The 22,119-nt window shown below is 32.3% G+C and overlaps 1 protein-coding gene across 1 annotated transcript in view; it reads left to right on the top strand.

Moving 5' to 3' along the window:
• LOC124354531 (extracellular serine/threonine protein CG31145) overlaps positions 1–22,119 on the top strand; it is a 198,426-nt gene that overhangs the window by 169,138 nt on the left and 7,169 nt on the right. Inside the window, exons 5-7 of the mRNA XM_046805058.1 lie at positions 1,161–1,285; positions 9,421–9,499; positions 15,512–15,604. Of these exons, the coding sequence (XP_046661014.1) occupies positions 1,161–1,285; positions 9,421–9,499; positions 15,512–15,604 (297 nt within the window). The remainder of the gene's footprint in view (positions 1–1,160; positions 1,286–9,420; positions 9,500–15,511; positions 15,605–22,119) is intronic.

The following is a 22,119-nucleotide window of genomic DNA, read 5'->3' as shown; positions in this document are numbered from 1 at the left end:
TCTATATTTACCTTTCCATATTTACTGCTATTATAGTTCTCTATAGTATCATCATCCAATCCACCTTCTTTTTTATTTAATTTGTTAGAAATTTTCATTGTACAGAAACTGGTGTTTTTATTTCATCGCCTTGAATAACCTTCATCCATCTTTCCATTCGACATCTCCACAAAACTGTTGGATTTCGTTGTCATCGCTGCTTCAGTAGTTTAAGATAATCGTGATTATTTTACCATAAATCTTTTATTTCTTTGTAACTTCTAGTTTCTCAGTAGAAGTGTGAATCCTAACTTCTATTTAACGCTTTACCAAATTATATGCTTTTATATTTTTCATTATAATATGGTATCTCATATAATCGGAGATTAAAAAATTCCAATCTCTTATGGAATTTTCAATGATAAGTCATTTTAAGAATCAAAATTTCAACAAAAACCGTTTGAAACAATTGATTTTCCAAATTATCAACTTCAGTTGCTGACATGTATAACTTAAAAGGACATCGACATATTTGAGTACGAATATGAAATTAGAACAAGCGTGTTGAGCGTAGTAAGTAAATAGGTGTAGCCTTGTTACTAGCTGATCGGCTGTTTCTAAAATATCTAATTTATTACTACCCCTATTACTACTGTCAATCCTGGAGATCCTACATTTTACGTGGATTCGAACCACGGAGAAGCTAACCTTTGTTATACTGGTAGACTCTGATAAAGCAATTCGTCTCTCAAGAGTCACATGAGTATCAGTAAAAAGCGTTGTGTCGTTTAAAATCAGGAAATCTTAATTAAAATATATATTACCATCCTTAAAGTTTGATCTGAAAGTTGCTGAATTAAGAATAATCTCGCCAAACCCTGAAGGATTAAAATACTAAAGAAACAAGCCCTTAAGAAATCATACCACAAGAAGTTCTGAAAGAAGAGATGGGCGGTTGAGTTTTAGACTAGTGATTATCAATCTTTAAATAGCCTGATCCAAAATCATTAATCATTTAAACATAAAATTCTAACCAAAAAGTCTCACCAGCACTCTGTACTGTTAACTTTAATATTACGTTGTAAGTCATCATAGAAGTGGATTTCTAAGGCAAGGTTCAATGATTGTACTCTTCAGTAGGTAGTTTTTAGGCTACTCTAATACTGGTATTTTGTCCTCAGGCCGAACCTGACTCTACTCCAGCAGTTCCACATGGGGATCGCCAAAAGACAGATGTACTCCGAGGACGATCCTTTGGTCAATCTCTTGCTACAAGACATGGCGACCCGGCCCATCGTTCACGTCAGTGAGTATACGAACACACGGTATATAATTAATTATAGACTCATAATACATGAGACATAAGATTCATAAGACATGAGAATGGACTATTTAAATAATATACAAATACGACCTTCAAAAATTGATACGCCTCTTCTAGAGCTTACACGTTTTATTTGTAAATATTTGAAATAGTTTCATATACGACTGTTATTTAAAAAAGGTTAATGATATAAAATCAGAAATACAATCATTTCCAAAGTATCAACTTTTATTTAATTTAAGAATTCATATTGTTAAACATCCATATTCTACATATCAAACTAAAATACTATCCTTAAATGTATTTATATTTTCATTTTATTAATTTTACTTGAAAGGTTTCAAACTTTAGGAATTTTTGGGAGTGTTTGTCAACAATTAAAATACTACAGGTTGTTCTAAATGGTTTAAGTAAAGTTAAGATTAGTATTACCAACCTATTGTAACATCCTTGACTTTTAATCCGTCAGGTGCATGGTTTGGAAATCCCTTTTTATGGTGCACTCAGTGTGTTTGCTTTTCGTATTTTGTCTCGTAAAGTTGGCCATTCTGCACATCCTTTCCGAGGCTTCCCGCGTCTTTATGCAACGCCGGAACCACTTGGCGGTAACTACGAGTACGTTGTGAGGTTTCTAATTCCGCGTTCTCGTATTGTCTGACAGGGGATCAGAACACGGCAGCGATGTTTTCGATGCGGATAAATTAGATTATAGGATTTCCTTTCAATTTAGATGGAAAAGGAAGTCCTAATACAAAATTCAATAGCCAATCTGTAGTTTGGTAGACTAATGATGTGGTTAGATAATAAAAGTTTCTCTTATTGTCTAAATTGAGTATCGCTGAATGCATTAGAGAGAGCACTTGTATAATAGTTTACAACATATCGGAAGTAGGTTTGAACAGCATAATATTCAGGGTGATGGCTCGGGGAGGGAGGGGTTTAATAAACAAAACCGTAAAAGAAATATAATACAATCTTCTAACACTGTATACCATACTTTTACTCATTTATTTCCACTTGCATGCATGTTTTATTTACATCTGAAATAAAACAAATGTGTTTCTTGCAACCCTTGATCGATATAGCGAGTCCTGAGATAATTCTCGTCGCGTCGGTTCAGTATCCTGATATTTATATTAAAGTGAATTGTAAGATAAACATCGTCAGTTTTATTGTTCTGTGCATTTTTGTTCAGGAATACTCTTCTTTTATTATTATTATTATTATACACTTTAATATCCACTTTGAACTAATCTTTAGAAATTCTGTGAACGCCTTTTTTTCAAATTAATATTAGATCCGTATAGTTTCTTTATAATTTTTATTAGATCTCCAGTAACTATAATTAGTAAAATAGCCACTGGGCACCGTTAATTATTAAAAATAAACAGCATGGACTGTAACTATAGTATTGTTAAGTAAACTACTGGAACTGCTAGTAATTGGGGATTTTAAATAATATCAGCGAAGTGAGAAATAAAAAGTAGAAAAAAATGTGTTTAAGAATTTGTAATCCATAATAATATATAATGTTTAAACCAGGAATAATGCTCTATTCTATAAATAAACCAACCCGTACATGTTTCTCCAAAATCTTACTCTCGCATGATCTGTAAATGATGTTTAACTGTGCAAAAGTATCACTGTTTTAATATACAATAGAACCTAAGCCCAAAGACCTTTGTTGTAATTTTTGTACTCATTAAAAACTGTCAAGAAGATTATTTTTTCCTCGCCATTTACATGCTTTAAACTACTCAATGGCGTACCATAAGTACTAAATATATAAATTATAATGTAACTGATTTTATCTCTCTACGTTTACATGCCATATTCTCCAAATCTATAGGTTCAATAAAGGAAATTAATACTTTACCACATTATCAACTTGGTCATGCAACTGAAGTAACAGGCTTATCCCATTTCCAACTGACGGAGATAATATGAATTCTTATGAATATAACGAGATTAATTACATGTCTTGTTTCTCATCGTACTTAGCTTTAAGTGAAACAAATATCATCAAAATGAGTTTGAGTCCAGATGTCCAAATCGTGAATCTAGTTCTTTTAAAAATGTTTAATACATATTCGGTCGTAGTGGCTGAATCCTGCAGTGACTTGGGGTACTGGAATTTACTTCAAAACTATTTTCTAGTTCATCACACTAGCTGATACATCAGCAGCTGTGGTGTGACAAACCGAACCACGTTTCTTCTCTCCCACAACTGTTAAAATACACTTTCAGATCCGGATTGTCGTAATTCTTCACTATACCTTAAACAATATCAGGATGTTATCTAAACAATATGAAAACGTCAGTACCTACGTTAATATGATGTTTCCTGCGTCCTAGTTAATCAGATTTATTAGTTTGCGAAAAAATCGTTTCGTCACTTTCGTTGTAAATACTTTTAGGTTTAAAAATTCTCCAACACACTTCTCCAAGTACTATAAAACCCTCGGACAAATAGATTTCTCGATTATAGGGAATATTTGTTTTGCAAAACAATTAGTAATAAATTGAACATAGTTGGTCTTTTTATGCTATTAATAGTAACGAAAATTCGTAACTAGCGGCGAATTACAGCATATCTAGTTTAGTGTACAACATTTTTATTGACAAACTTTCGTGGGGATGAGAAGATATTAATACGTCTTGACACAAACAACTGTTTCTTTTCCATGTATGAATAATACTTTCATGAGTCTTCTTATGATGCGTTCCAATTTAAAAAATTACAGCATTCGGAATTGTATGGATCAACGCCTTTCCGTCCAATATATTAACTTTGTTTTCAAGTGTCCAATTTCCTCTAAATAAACTAGCTGGAAATCTCTTATTTTAAAATATTTATTGACTCTGATTGACACTTTGTTTCAATAGACTGGTGAAAATAGATAGTTCCAGCCTAATCAATAGATGAAAAGCCTGTGGGAGCGAATAATAGAATAACTTGATTGATATCCGTACAGTGTCAGAGGGTATACATAGATCACACGTGTTGCCAACCTTATTACTGGCGCTATTGTTGTTGGCAACACTGCTTTGAGTTGCTGCTGGCAGCTGAACGGTAAACGTAACCTTAAAATATTTACATTTCTTTTTCAGGATTGAAAAATATATTTGATATGCAGTGTCACATTGTTATTGCAAGACTACAATGGATTTAACTCACAGACGTTTTATGTACATTAAATGATATTATTTGTTTCCTCTATAAACTAATTATGTTTCCTCTATAAACTAATTATGTTTTTTATATGTGACGGGGAAATATGTGTAGCCTCTTTGCCTCTGGCAAGACGATTGGTCCTCCTTGAATTATTGAAAGAAAACATATTTTAAGAACGGTAAAATGTCAATAGGTAACAAATCAATCACTTATAAAAGTTGTAAACGTCCACTATAATTTGGAGCTTCATGATAATAATAAGTAGTTTTTTAGTTGATGGATAAGTAATAACTAACTAGTTCTTTAGTTGATGGATAGAATACTAAATAACCCAATCATATCAATCGAGCGCTGATCAATTGGAAGTCGATTATCGGCCCTACGCTACGCGTATTCCGAAATGATAAACAACTTCTTCAAATCATTATTGTTATTCCTGTTGTCGGTCTTGATTGCAAGAAGAATCGAGTTTTAAAACCATAAACGTATACATCATTGTAAACAAGCCATGAATCGGATAGGATCCAGTGGTCTTGAGGTACGTATATGTGAAGCAAAGATTCAAATCTCGGTCCGGGCACACGTTCTTACTAATAGCTTTGATCAAGCAGCATGCAGTCTAATATTAATTAACTTTGTCTAATAAGGATAGATTGTGAATTTATTCACAGTTATTTTATATAATAACACCTCGATGAACCATCTTAATTTATATACATATACATGTATATAGCCGCAAGAACTTCTTTAGTAAAAGAAGATGCGAAAAACAACATCAGGTGCTCATGTAAGACGTTGAATCACAACTTAAAATAACATTTCCTTGAAGATTAAAAATAATTTAAAAAGGCAATTACAAGAGCGCGTAAATATGGAATGTTAAGTTATACGATTACCAGATATAATTGGCATTACATTGTATTTCCTATACGTTAAAAGGTGTTAATTCGAAAGCTGACCAATAGATTATAGATGGAAGCATTTCAGGAACGTGAATCCTAATGTAACTGATGTCTATCTATGATACAGCCCATATCGCGTTACAGTCAATATAGTGCGGTATGCGTATTTCATATCAAACGGTGGAGCTAATACAGTAATTTGGTTTACTGAATTGCAGTTGGTAACACTGATAATGATTTTTTTCTGTCTGTGTACCCAGCGCTTCTCCCATCATACCTTTCCTCTCACACTTCCATTATTTTCCCATTAAATGTTGTTCATGGCTTAGTAAAATATCGCGTGAAAATATAAATGTGTACGCCTTTAATAGATAGAATCTAAAAAGATTAAAAACGAATTTAAAAATTGGGTGGTTAAATATGGCTGTTGAAATCCACGTAGTGAATGTCCAGCACAATAAATTTAGCAACTTTAATCCAAATGTGCCTAATTACTGTTGGATGTTGAAATGATTTTACAATTACTCGTGTAATCTTGTTTAATACTCTTTTATCCTTGCTATACAATTTATTAGTGATAAAGATTTAGTGCAACACTAAATCGAACCTTTTTAGTCCTGAACCAAGTATCTGATTACTAATTACAAAAACGAGTGTATAAACAATATTTAATATTAGTATATAATTGTATTGTTATCTTTACTGTTATATTAATTAGTGCCTTTAAAAGCTCTCGTCTTTCAAAGGAGTCTTCTCGCTTTGACTTTGACGTCGTTATAAAATAATTGGATACAAATAATGGACACCCTAAACCATTGCCGGATGGAAGCAAGTAATATAGTGTTTATTTTAACCCTAATTTCATGTCTTTCCACCACTTAACTTGTCTTACGAATAAATGAAAAAGTTAACATTTTCTTCCAAGACATGAAATTGTGATGTGCTCATGTAATCGAAGTTGTTGGGCGTTGTTTTCTAGGATGAACCCACTTCTGGATAAAGGGATGGAATTAAACATTGGAAGCTTGATGCCAGAAACTCACTGATTCCTGAATCCTTTAATGTAAACGTGTAGGTTTGCCATTCGTAATTGGGTTTTTAATATTGACTCTTCCTATAGTCGATCACAAGGCCACATGTCACTTTCCGATTACAGCCATCTTTCATTCATACTTGCCGTAAATTTGGACGTCATCATAATTAGCCCTTGCGATCTGGTGAGCATTTTTATAATTGTCCTATCAGGTATGATGACCACTCCTGGGCCCACTGGAGTTTCTTAATTAATCCTCGATTATTGGTAAGTGGATCTAATATGAGTATTTGTGTAATTAACTTAGCTGTTTCTTTTAACAACCTTTCCACAACGTGTTACACTACTTTGTATAATCGAGGGCGCTGTTGTTGATTTTGAGGTTATGTTTGCACGATCAGCTGACAGACAGGTGATAAAGTAGCGCAGGGCTGCCAAAAGTGATGTGTTATTGTTTGCGTAATGTCTACAGGTTACCCATCATTGTTTTAAGCACTTTAGAATGCTCACAGTATGTTGTTGGTGAGGAGTATAATATCGTAATATTTTTAACAGATTGTATTTATCATCAACAAAGATATTTAGTGAATTGGTCTTAACACTCATAAATACGAGGAAGGTGCGTTAGTCCCCAAGTTGATATTCAATAAACAATTGCCACGATTGTGTGTCTATTGCTTATGTAGCTAATATTATAATCTAAGTGTTCAAACAATTATCATTGGCGTATGCAGGGACAGGTTTGTCGATGTAACCCCTTCCTCCATTGATACAACTGTAGAAAGTAGGCTATATTTTAACTTGCGTTAAACTGCAACTATACTGATAGTCACACTGTATCTCACAGTTGTCATTTTTTTCGTTTTGATATTGCAACTATAACATTGAAAGACAGTACATCTCACAAACAACCATTTTTTGCGGAAAGACGTTTTCATTTACAACCGGTACAACCGGTACTTTAAATACCGTACCGCCACAGCCGCTGCCTCTGCCCTTCGAGTAAGAGAGAGCCCCTACCGGTCTCGGCCGGCCATAGTAAAGTAAATATAACTTATTTTACATCTCAATGTACAGCTGATTTATAATAGTTCCCGTGACTTTAACATCGTTCTAATCGCTTTCGTTAGTGAGCTAGTCATGCATAGCGACTTATGTTGATAATAAGTGGTGAGTGATAGTAGTAACATAAATATAAAAATATAGCACATCCGCATACATTAATGTTATAACATAAGTTATTGTGACAAAATGTTCTAAAAACATCGTAGACACACAACCAAAAGTAAGTGAATATTATGCATTATAGTCATCTCTCATAATATTAAATGTGTCAATTTGTATACCGCAGTGCGTCTAATCGCGGACAACTGATAAGCAAATTATAGTATTTACCGATTATTTTTTACTATTGCGACTATTATGTACAATTATTTAATGAGTGCATTATGTGCACGAAACCCGTAGTTTTATAACTAAAGTAACGATTAATCGAATTTTCAATAAGTATTACATTTTACAAAAAGTTCTTGTTTTCTATTCTTGTGCTTAGCGAGCGTATGTCGTGTCTATGCGCGAACAATGATTGCTCGGCAATAAAAAAACTTGATTAATTATTCTTGTTTACGTCATAATTTGTGTAGTTGTATATAAATATGTACTCTTACAAAATATATATCGGGTTGTATCTAAATATTTTTTATATGTGAGATGGTTTTAAATTTAAAACCTTTTAAATCTGTATAAGTAATACAAATAGATGCTCATATATTTTGAAATAAAACATATACTCTGGAGGCCCATTTTTATAATCTTTGAAATCAAGACAAATTGTAGGGAATATGAATTTTAATTCCTGAGACATATACCCTAGCTATTTCTCGGAACTACTGCAAATCCATCTAAAATAGCGTTATTATTCATTTAATTTTTGTGTAATCGGACGACCTTAAAAAGACTAAACATTTACTCAAGTTTTAGTGATTTTAAATATTTTTCGGTCCCAGGTTCACTGGGAAATACGAAATATCCTCAGAACCCCCGGTAGTGGTAATGCCCCCACTCGATCATCCTAGATACGCCCATGTCCATTATTGGAAATATCTCCTGCCATTGCTCACTGGATTGGATACAATAAGCGAACAAATTGGTAAGCGCCTCAACTGTTGTAGAGGCCACTATTGTTGTATCGTAAGTGATGTTTATACATTTATACAAAGTACAAGCGGCCAACCTTACGAAATTAAATGCAATGTTATTATGATTTTATGTATGTATATATATATATATATATATGTATATATAATATATATATATATATATATATATATAATGCATTATACAATAAAATGGATGGATATTTATTTCCTTTATTTTCTCAATCTTTAACTAAACTGAAACACTAAAATATAATGAAAGTCCATCTTCATAGTTTGGAAAATTAATACGTAAGCTTGTACGTCACTTGTTTTATGACAATTTATTTTAGTAATTTATCTTACGATGGAGTAAAAGGTAATGATAGTTAACAATGTCTACTGCATACTGAATATTGACAATAACAAGGTTACACGCACGCCAGACTGGGGCCAGCGTGATAAACTTCGCCCCATAGCGGTGCGGAGAGCGACTCCCAGTGGACCGATGTTTCCCGTTTTTCAATACCAATGTAGATGTGGAGTTTACCAAATTTAAACTCTCTAGGACAATTCGTCCTATAATTATCGTCGTACAGACATAGGCAGCAACCGGAATTCATGAACTGGCGAAAGAGCACGCACACCCGAAGACTGGCGTGCGTTTAAGCTTTGTCAGGACCAGTTAGTTACGTCAGTCTCAAAACCGTGTTTGGACTACTCATAGCACACGTTACATGTGTAACATGTAGTTAGTTTGCTAATTGAACATGAACACTGTTTAACCGACTTAAATTGGAAATCTTCCAATAAATAATGTATTTATTAACCGTTTACTGTAACTTTACTAATGGTATATCCGAATGTTACAGCCCAGAAGGAGGGAGGCACTCAAATCAAGTTGGTCATAGACTACAACAACACGGAGCAAGCGTTGTTCAAACCTATGAGGTACGTATGTGTTACTTAATAAAAGGGTTGAGGTCTTTTTGCTGTTGTGACGTCACGCATGATAGGACTACTTAGCTAAAGGCACACTCCGTGACTTTGTCACATTGTGAGTTGGCAACTAGAAGGATGAGTAACGTCAAAAGTCGAGGAATATACTTTTGGTTTATTTTCTTGTTCTTTGCGTAATGAAAAAAATTATAAATCTATGTTAGTTCCTAATTAACAACTTAAACTATAATTATATGTTGTAAAAGTGATTTGTCCAAACAAGGAACAGCTTATTGACATACCGGCCATAAGAAATGTACACAATGCTTGGTACAAGAACATTTCCTTAGAAACTGTTCCTAATTATTCAGTGCCGTCTAGGTCAGAACGATACCCTGATGCAGTCGGACTTTGTCCTAAGACGTGGATCGTAACCAGTTCATAACTCTCTAAAATGTGTCAGAATAATAAGCTCCGTGTTTTTTTTTTTTTTAGGCAGTAGGCTACACAGATTTTTTGTCACTTGAAAGATTTAATTTATTGACTGGGCTTTAGATACACACTGAGTTAGATTATGGTACATGGCACTACATGAGTTTTGGCTGAGCGTTAGCGAATATTTTTACATTGTTGGTCTTATGAGTAACCATGATAGCAACAAGAATAAATAAATTTGTAAAGACATTCAATACACCTACAAGAAATTCCAACGTGATAAATTATCACATGTAGCCTAACTATCCCAGCACATAGCCTACAACATTATCTTACAGTGATTTGGTGTGTAGATTGTTTAAAAACTGATGTAAACCCCAATTTATGAACAGAACTTTGAAAGTATCATGTGGCAAGGTAATGTCAAGAAATATGTCGTATTTATATTTTTAATTTTGCATGAAACTTCATTTATACAAGAATGAGTTCTATGATGCAACATTTTTGTGTCATCGTTTTTTCTATTTTTGTTGTCCGCAGGACATTTCAAGAATGTAATGAACTATGATTTGAAATTTGCATGCAGTCTCATCGAAGCCTTACCACGTGGTGTGGTACCTTGTAATGTAGTCACAAATCACGAGATTGGTGCTAGAATTGAGTAGAAGATTTTGTGGAGCTGCCACATTTTTGAGCATTTGAAACAACTCTACTCTATGATACAGCATCTTATAGCAGTAGCTTGTAGAAGGCTAGTGGCAGTTAATATCAAGTCCGTAGCAAATCCTATGGGTAGCATACATTTGACCTCTAGGAAGCGAGAAAGTGAAGAAGCCTCTTTTGTAACTCGTCTCCTAGTACTGTCCATTTACCTAGCTTGTTGGCGAGAACGTGAGGCAAATGAACATACAACATGAACAAGTCATGTGTAAACGAGCCTCCGGTACAACCAACCCCTCTTTACTCCATGGGCAGAGCTGGTCTACTTTCCCTGTCACTGTCACAAGCACGCGTGCTACCGTGGACCAGAGTGAAAGTACTTATATTACAACTGTCCAGGTTTATAGGAGTGATAATTGTTTTAACATGGAGTCCGCTGTTATATATTTATTGGATATAACCTATATGCCAGTGTAACATTAACGGATCGCTCAGCTAAGTGAATCCGCTTTGTTTGCTATCTGTACATTTCCGTCACTACTGCCATTATTATGGGAAGTTTACAATTTGTATCGAAACAAAAATATTGTTAAGCAATTAACCGGTAAAATTTATTGCTCAACTACGTCTGTTGTGTAGTTTAATTCATCGAACAACTACTTTTATTAAACTGTTTATGTCTGTCGTTTATGAAATTCTCTTCCAGTAAACATCAAAGCCATCGATAAGCGCGCTCGCTTTGGGGCGGAGCTGAGGGCTTGGCGGTTCATGGGGCATAGCGGTTGGCGGCCTTGAAGTGGGGTGTTTAGGGAATTAGAATACAAGTTGCATAACAGTGAGTGTGTCTTGTAATAATAGTGGAATTTTTGTAAAGTTAAATTAATTATTGATCCTTGTATTTTAAGCTAAGTTTCTTTTTTGTTTATATTTTTAAATTATTATTCTAAATGCAAATAAATGGATTTAAGTTTAATTATTATCAATGCTAATAAGTGAATTAACTTTTTATAAGCTTTTTAAAAGACATTTTCATTTCATTTCATTGCCGGTAAATATTTTTGTGTGTGGTATATTTCAAATACGGATTGATAGTACAGATAAGTATAGTTTTGGGAAAAAAGGCAAACAAATCAAACATTATTGTACTTGTTGGCACTTTTGTAACAATATTAGAATTTAAAATCGATTTTATATAGACTTCTACCAGTATGACAGACTAAAATAGGTTAAAACTCAATATTTATGCATGTCTTTGAAGACTTCGTCACCAACCCCACTGTATAGCAATTTTTAAATAACGAAATTTGCGTCTAGGCTAGTATTACTCAGCACATGCCGAAAGTAGAATTCAATGGAAGAGTTCATATGCCATCTCCGTTTTGATTTTTGTCAAATGTTTTCTCCGGTTTCTTAACAGTATAGACTATTTAATCTGTGGTTTATGTAAAAATAGTGGACATTACATACAATATTTTATATAAGCTACAACTTAGTACCGTAGAGAAAAATAAATTGTTTCAGAAACTCTACATTTTTAGAAAACCTGTCTTACTTTTTTGCTTAGACGTCTTGTGAGGTTTACACATAGTGATCGTCCAATCTTCTTAAAGTGCGTCACATCAAATAACCCAACTATTAATGACAACAACGTGTATGAATTAAGTTCAAAACCAAGCTTCTTCTATCTGATATGTTAAGTGATGAAATGAAATATTTCTTTATTTGAGGCGAAAGTGATAGCAGTGTTTGTCAATCAACGAGGCTAGAAATCACAAATTACAGCTGAAGTTGATTGTGAATTAACGTGCTTTGTTTCTAATATGTATTGATTTGATTAGAAATCTTATAGTTAATTAAAGCTATTGCTTTACTTCAAGACATTTATAACTGTTAAAAAATTATCCTTTATTACGTAATGTATGCTCATAAAACATATACTTTAAAATATACTTAACGAATGAAAGAAAGAAATATGTAAAGTTTAAGTTATAATTGGACTCACCTTGATACTAGAACTAGCAAAACGGCGCGGCGCCGCGTATACGTTGTTTTTCAATCCTTTATAAAGTGGTTTAATACATGTGCACATTCTAAAGTTAGCATTAATAATATTCTTGAATGCCACTGGCTTTGAAAGAAATCTTGAAAAAAGTTTAAAAAACACAAATCTCTCACAAAGTACAAATTTTGGGCCCGTATTTAACTAAGTACGGTTTTGCGTCTAATGTTTCAGTTTAAAATTGATTTTTTTGATTCTGTGAAGGATTGTAAAAGATATATTGGGCTGTCTTAAAAATTGAATCCTTGTTTAAGTTGGGATCTATGGAGTGGCGATTCTGAAGTTGGGTAAATTACGGTCTGTAAGGTTGGCAGCTTGCCAAAAACCCTGCCACAATCGAAGATTAATCTAATGTTCTCACACTTCAGCGGTTTGGTTTATCTTTCGAGGATTTAGTGGACCTCATTCTTTTTATTGTCTAACGTTAGAATTAACAGAACATTTATATTCAATATAAGTAATAGTGTAAAACGTTCTCCGAAATCAAACATAGAAGTTTTTGGAATCTTATGAAACGTAAAAGAACAGTTTTATAATTGTAGAGAATGTTTTAGAACTTATCGCGGGAAAATATAAAACAATATTATATAGAAGTAACATTAACGGCAATTTAAAAATATCCCCTGAAACTTGCAAATGGTTTTCGGAAAATGAACTAAAATACCAAAATTATATTATACAAACTAAAGAATTGTATTAGATCCACTTGTAATTTATCAGAGAAGAATAATCCCAAATGCCACCCAACAGTTCACATCAATGTGAATGGTACAGTAATATAATTATTAAAAGTCTTACAAATGCAGTTCAAGATAGACGTCCTCACACATCGTTCTTATTTGTAGTGACTTAAATTAAAATAGTCCGCACAACCATTGCACAACTTGTATTTTTAACACATAATCACTCGTGACGCTGGACAAATTTCATTTCTGTTTCTATGTGTGTATCCGACCACGATATCTCAAAAACGAACGGACCTCAATACGCATAAAGTGTTGCGTGAAGCTTCATTTATACATGAGCAACTCGAGTCGATGATTATGCACGTTACTCCACGTAATTTGGCAGAGCGTTAGTAAATATTTTTACTTTGGTCTTAAGAACAACCATAATGGCAACGAGAAAATAAAAGATCAATAAATTTGTAACTACACTAATTACAAGAATTTAAGATTTTTACATTGACATATTATCATATGTGGCTTATTCTCCCAGTAAAAATAAAATAATAGAATGAAAGTGAATGTCAAACGTCGTTGACAAAATCTGATTTCAGTGCACTCTTGCGTTGTAGTAACCGTGCCGGAACTTTTATTATCTAAACACTGCTATAAAACCTAACTCAATGAATGAATATGTTAATGTATCATGGGGCAAGATATATAACAATAATAAACTTTATTTATCTCATAAACAGGATTTACAACAAATACATAGGATACAGATCATTTACAATGTGTGACAAATATTGCACCTAACAAAAAATATGACCAATCTATGGTTAACAGATCACTGTTCTATATTAAATGAGACAAACAAAGTACGATTCTTCCAAGACGAGCCTGTTCAGAGGGTTCTCGCATCTTAATATAAGTCATGTTGAGCAGTAAAAGTTCAAACACAAGCCAATTTTAGTATAAAGTATACACATAAAATAAAAAGTTGTAATAGTTTGGTTAAGCTCCATAAAATGAATAGCTTATGGCACTGTTAACATAATCCACTTACAACAAAAACAAACAAAAAATAGTTCAAATACAAAAAAATTAGGGGTGCAAGAAATACACTAAAATGTTTTCAAATAAGAATACAAAGATTCTGCAGCAAACTATATAAAGTAATTACCAATATTGATACAGAACGCTAACAGAATGTAAATATAATTTTAATAAGTAAGAACATTTGCATATAATATAATGTGACATAAATGATTACAGAGAAAAGGTTTTAAACCTGTATATTAAAGATTAAATTTTCAATATCATCGATCGTAAACAACTATCTTTTTAGAGTTATATAAATATTTTCTGTAGAATTTGGAATGAAATTGTATTTCTACATAGACAAGTAAGTTCCATGATAATGCATGTCCAACCAAACAACACTAAAAAGTGTACGTATTGGCAAAGACCAATAATTAGGTAACAAGGTATCGGCGACAGGCAGTACTCGTGCTACAATATATACTCATTAGTATAGTTATTCTAGTTCCTATTTAAAAAATATACCTTTAAGATAAATTAAAAAGAGTTCATTTACTGGCAATTTCGATGATATAGCTAAAACAAGCTTCCGTTAGTTGAAGAGGTCTTATTAAATACAGAAACTTGGGATGTGTGTTAAAAACAAGTAACATTCAAGCATCTTATAAAGCAGTTTATATTTTACCAAACACCCAGTATTAATTTTAATATAAACTACGTATGTATATTCTCATATTAATTTCTAAGTAACTGTGACTATTCCACTCAACCATTTCCGCTATAAATACACTACCTTTTGAAATTATTTAACCAAGACAGTTCATGCAAAGACATCATTAAAAATTAAAACATCACATATTTCTTTAAAGCACAATACTACTTTGAAAATACATTGAACAATTTCATTGAATACCGTTTAGCCTACTGAATTTCTTTAGCCTCATGGTAACACATTTTACAGTTTCTACATAAAAAATAATATAATCACTTTGATGTGTCGCCCCTTATTGGAATCTAACTTTGGTGTAATCCAATATCAATTACAGGCATCAGTTTTTAATGCAGTCAAGACGATTTTTACTTGAGTTAAGACTTATATGATTAACTAACATATATTTTGATGTATTTAAAACATTAAATTAAAGCGATGCGACACTGTTACAGGTTCCCGCGCGATCAGCAAACGCTGCCGAATCACTTCTACTTCACAGACTACGAGAGACACACGGCCGAAATCGCAGCCTTCCATCTCGACAGGTTAGCCAACCTAACTTCTAGATGAAAATAAGAAGATATTATGTGATAATATAGTTTTATGGATAGTGCAGTGAATTGTGGGCTGCATCCTATAATAGTATCATTTTAGTCAATATCATGTTATTTGAAAAAAAATAATACGTCTAAATTATATTTATTCAATTAATAGTTATTATGGGAAATGAGAATTTTTGAACCCATTTTGTTTGAGGCTACAAGTTGAGTTTTACAACTCTACGAGTATGAAACTTTTTCAGAGATCGTATAAATATTAAACTATATCTCGTGTCCCCCGATCGGAATTTTTATATCAGCAAACTATGGTTGCAATTAAAACTTCCATTCCTTTAACGTGATGAAGTTTTCATCAATGTATCGTACTTGATCATTGCACATTCATAGAATTAGATTTAAGTACAAGTGGTTTGTTATTAATTATATAAAAAAAACTAATATTGTAAAAAATGAAATAAAACTGTTGAAATCTCTGTACCTAATAATGTTAATCGTATTAAGATATGAATATATGGTTCCAATGAAGTAAAGAGGTCATAATCCACTCAAAACCGTGCTAAGATTGATTTTGTCTTTTTATTACATAATATAAAGTTTATACCGTACTGTGCCATAGAACGGATTTTATTATAACCTAAGGTAACTTTATAATTCATCTAATCAGTACTCTTACATTTTTATAAATTTTGGACGTCAATTTAATTAGAATTTAGAGTACGGGAAAGTCATCGAATGGGCGTTTCTTGTTTAATTTTGAAGTCTTGGAATATACTAAAATATATTTATTGTTTATGGTTGAAAAACGAGATTAACCCATTCACTATTTATCAAGAAAAACTTAAAACATATTCCATGGAATTAATCATTCTAAATTGCATACTATAACCATGGATATAACAATTTGTCCTTTTTTGTATTATTAACATCCCCAATCGAATACAAATATTTATTTATTTTCTCTCTTTCGTTTCGGAAATATTCACCATCAGATTAATTGACGTCTCCGGAATCATTGGATTTCAATATTCTTCAGGCCCTAATCATAACACACCCGTATTTTGTTTTCTGACTCGTACACTAACCAAGTTTAGTACTCACCAAATTAGGTCATATTAAGTTTGTATTTTAAAGTTATTAGGTGATAGAACGTTTAAAGAAGATTCTTCCAATATGAATCGCTAGGCAGAAGAACGGTACGTTTTAAATGGGACTGATTCGCGGCCTCCAGTATCTAAACTAATCCACCCTAAGGTGGTAATCCTCTGTACTACATTTATATATAATCAGGACAGTATTTTCTCTTGACATTTGAAGCAATGCTTTCTATTGTATGTACATTTCCTATAATTGTTGGTACAGTATTTGTTGCTAGTACTTAGGTTAAATTAACATAGATAATTTTGTTAGGAAGGAAAATTGTAGAAAACGTCAACAGCGATAATCAACAAACCGAAGGCAGAGAATCTGTCTGATTTGCACAACAAAGTTATTGGATAAGAATAATTCCCACGAGCGGTTAAGACCCACATCGACTCGAGTGAAAGACTGGACCCGAGGGACTTATTGCTCTATCGAGTTGGCAACATTTCCTCTCTCAGTCCACTAATCTAGATCTCGACAACCGAGTGGGTTATTGGCCAAGTGGAGCTTGTCAGCATTTTCGTCCGTTTAACAAATTGCATTTCTTTTTTGAGAAATCTTCGTCTGACTTTTCATCAAGGAACTCATAATTAGAATTCTATGATTCCAATAATATTATTGTATTTAGTTTTAGAAATCAGCGTTGTACAGTGTCTTTACCATAGGATATAAAAAATAAAAGAGTGGAAAGTCAATATTAGAAGGTGGTGACATGATTTGATTTCAGTGTACTCTTGCGTTCTAGTTACCTCCCTCCAAGCTCACCGGAAACGGAATGTTGTAGTATCCGGTTTCTATCTGTGGCGCCAATTTCAAATTCTATAAAACTATATTGATCGTACCAACGGATAATTGGTTTATTTACTTTGATGTTTAGATGTTTTGCACCAATGTTATATATTATTATTATGTTAACTAAATTGTTCTTAAGTTGTTGATTGTATTTAATCATCTCTATTGGATCTATTTTTGTTTTGTACAAAAACAGGCGATTCCTTAATTCAAAAATTACTTCTATATAGTATAAGTATTTTTGAATATATATATATATATATATATATATACATTAAATTGTATAAATGGCAATAGCCTTATTTAATTTCAATAAACATTGAATCGCAAAAAGCACTTGCTCCGCCGGGCCAAATACGGCCAAATACAAAATAATTGAATCGGAAAAAGTAAGCGCTCTGTGGTGTAATGGTAGCACATTCACCGGCAAGTGAGAGATCCGGGTTCGAGTCCCGGCGGAGCAAGTACTTTTTGCGATTCAATGTTTATATATATATATATATATATATATATATATATATATATATATATATATATACATACATACATACATACACACACACACATATATATATATATATATATATATATATATATATATATATATATATATAAATATCCCCTCATAACAGGTGAAAATAAAAATTGTGTGATGAGATTTGAAGTTAATGAGGATATATTTGATACGAAAAGTCTAAAAATTATTTAAAACACAATACGATAATATAGTATCCTGTATTTGTTGTTATTTATATTATTGTGTCATTTGAAAGGAAATTTCTTCTATACATTTATTGAATTGTAATTCAATCTTAAGTATATTTTGTATGTAGATAGTACAAAATAAGTTTCGTTAACATATTTTCAACGGATAACTTTATTTTTGAATAATATTAAAGTGAGTTAAACTTGTAAAACAGCATTAGCTTTCATTACATGAATAAAAATATATTTATGAAAAAACTGCTATTTACGTCTTGGCACTTTAAAATCAATTTATCTTTGTTATTTCACTGATAACAATCAATATTAAAGTATTGAACCTTCTAAAGAATGCTTTCCATTTTAAACATCTGATATCTTTAAAACAGTATTATATCTAGTAACTTAGTATGTGATATAAGTAAGTTCAACGAAAATGCCATTGATTGTTACATAATATGTAATGTCTAATTTAAGTGTTTTTATAACAATTGGGAATACATGTACTGTATAAATAAACCTCTTTTATTTTCACATGTACAATGCATTGGGGAAGTGATGTTAAGTTCTGGACGAGTTGTATATAAGTGGATCTCATTGAAATGTCCACCTAGATACTAACATGATAGGGAGAACAATAACTGAGTAATGGATTCCAGTTGTTCAGTATAAGGTGGTAGGTTGCTGAAGGTAGTAGTAGGTGGATCGAGGGGGCAATAGAGGTGATGGAAATACGGAGGCCACTGTAGTGAAGGATGTCCCTCGACCAGTCTTGAAAGGGATGAAAAATTCAGAACCTTTTTACCGTGGCCAAAGACTGACTAATGTTACACCTTTTACAGGTTTATACCCTAGGCTCAGAAATAGCTATGGGTATTTTTATAAATTATGAATATACTATTTTGTACTTTTGTTCTCCATGGACTCAGTAATGACCTCTAGTAACATTGTTAACATGATAAATAAAGGCTGTAATACTTGAAAGAAAGGTGTATCTTTCTTCCATTTGTAAAAACATATTCCTTATAGCTCATTTCAAAAATGCTGGATTCATAAATTATTAACTTCAATAATAAATTTTGTATGTGATATCTTTTTAAGAAAATTTGAATTAACGCTACTAACATATTACTAATAAAACATATTTCCACATATTATATTATATATACAAAATTAGATGATTTTAGGAATATTAATCAGTATATGAATTTTAATACTAAAAAATATAAGTAGTATTTGATTAAAAAGAAATAATAAAACTGAAACAAAGAGTTAAGTCATGACGTAATATAAAGTAATAAGTCTGGAGAAGTTTGGTATGCTGTAAAATGTGGGCAGTGAAGTCACGAGTAAGTTATAAGTAACATAGCAAATGTCCGAAATCCTATTATCTTCAAAACCATCTGTTGACCGTTGTCAATAATAAAATTTAAACAGAGAGTTAAGAAATGATATACTATCAAGTGGTATGTCAGGACCATATTATCGTTTCCTGTAGAATGTGGCGAGTAAGGCCTATCACATAAGTTGTAGGTAAAGAAGGGTGTGTTGTACCGTACTGTAGAATGTGTAGAATAAGTTTACTCTGTAGTATAAAATAGTAGGTCATAAGTAGTGCGTGGGTGAGGGAGGAAGTTTGTTGTGCTGTAGAATGTGACTAAAGACATGAAGGAATATCAAGTGGTAGGTCAGGAGGGTTCAGGAGAGTGAAGTGGTGAGGAAGGGATAAGAGAGAATGATTAATCTTTCGAAGGGGATGAAAAATTCACAACCCTTCCAAGTGTCCACACTTCACATGCCTCTGAGTGTAAATCTTGTGATATATATTTTTTATTTCCTTAATATTTTCTTTATTTACCTTTGATAAAATAATAATACGAGGAATCATACTTTTATTCTTACAAATAAAATGTTTATGGAAATATACGCTATAATTCATGCATATAATGAAATTTATGTTGAGTTATTCGAAATTATTCTTTTGTCTAAACTTTTTTATCTGTTTTCCATTCCAAGTATTTTCATTTGGAAGTATGACTACTAAGATCATCAGATCAAACTAATATTTTATAATTAAGCATCTATTTAATATACTGAATTTGATAGTGACTAACCGTTTTGCACACATATTACCACACACTAAACGTGTTAATTAATAGTTAATAAATAATAAAGTAAATAATAATAGTAAATATATAGTATGCTTATTAAAATAATTACTAAGGTGAACTAGTTTGTTGTAACTACTTCGGACTATAAAACTGTATATACTGTAGTGTGAAAGTTAACTACAAAGCGACAAGTAGATCTACAATAACAGGAATACATTAAGATTTACCATTTAACTTTTGTTGTTGAATTTCGTATTAAGACATATGAAACAAATTATTTACAAACAACAACTTCCAGTCGATAAAAAAGAAAAAGAAACCGGTTTTAGTGCTTTAAAACCAAACTTTGAACATTTATAACTCGGAAACTTGTGATCCGGTCAGTAACAAATTTATATACAAGATAGTTATAAGTGTACGATTTTTTAGTAAGCATTTTTTAATTAAAGCCTATTGAAGAAGCCGTTTATAAACTACCATCTTGACTTACATGCTTGACCGGCGGTTCAAAAATGCAGCATGGGTATTGTTATGGAGCTCTTAAATTCATTATCTTGGAGAAGTAATTTTTTAAACCACTATTACAAAAATATAACTATATACTATTATTATACTGCATGTGTTTAATTTTGATATCGATTTAATTGAGCAGGATTTGTCCACTTACCACGAACTTCGCCTGCTCGTTCTGACGCGCAAACCGTCAGATTGCTCAGTGTGGTGTTGTTTATTTTTAGACCTTTTTCTGTCTTTTGTTTCGCACGTGAAAGTATGTATTTAACATGGAACTCTTGCACGAAAAATTTTGTATCTTTCTAATCCAGGACTGGGTTTCCTGTGATTGTCAGCCCGAAGATTAATTTATCTTATATTTTAATTTGACCAAATTAGTTTTAGAAGATAAACTCATCTTTCTTGCATTATGTTAACGATTAACTCGTATTAATTATGTATCTTAATTCCCATTTATACGACATTATGTCAAAGTCATGTTGAGTATTGCAACTTCAGAAATATTCTAAATCATCGTCTTCATGAATAAAATACTGGAGGCGTTGAGATCTTGTGAAGAAAAGAAGAGGGATGTGGGAAAGGAGTGGCGCTTATAGTTGGAAGGGTCAACCTCAGCCTTTCTTGGAAGCAATGAAAAATTCACGGCCACTTTCGTGTGACCAAAGCCCGCGCCCAGTGCTTTATACGTTGCTTTTGTGGCTCGCTATTGAATAAAGGCTAGATCGATAATCACAAAATCCTGCTTCTTTTGCAAGACATTTAAAATTGATTATAATCTTTTTCTTGGTTAACTTTAAGTAATATATATTCATGGCTCCTGGACAACTAAACAACTCAACAAAAATAGGTTTTTAACTTCTATCAAAATTCAGTCCCAATAGCTCCCGATAATAACACTGTCGTGTCGAAACTTACACGCAGAGTTGTTTATAGATCCAGTTTGTACTGACTTATGATGGAAGACTAGAATTTTATTTATTTTTAGTTCATTCAATTAATTGTCTCCTAGAACTAACGAGTGTTCAGACAGCGTTGCCGCCCAAAAAGGAAGAGAAAATTTTTATAAACAACACATAGAGATTAATTCTTCAGTAATTTGGCTTTCTTTCAATTATCGAATTTTACAATTAAATTACGATAAATCTAAAGTGTTTTCGTTTAATGAATCGCATTTTATCGTTATCATCAGAACGTTAAATGTAGTAAAAATACATAATTCTGAAACACCCGCAGATATCTATA

Source organism: Homalodisca vitripennis, chromosome 2 (assembly GCF_021130785.1).
Source record: "Homalodisca vitripennis isolate AUS2020 chromosome 2, UT_GWSS_2.1, whole genome shotgun sequence".
Lineage (NCBI taxonomy): Eukaryota > Metazoa > Arthropoda > Insecta > Hemiptera > Cicadellidae > Homalodisca > Homalodisca vitripennis.
Note: the sequence above shows the minus strand (reverse complement) of the source record. Positions and strands in the feature narration are given on the sequence as shown.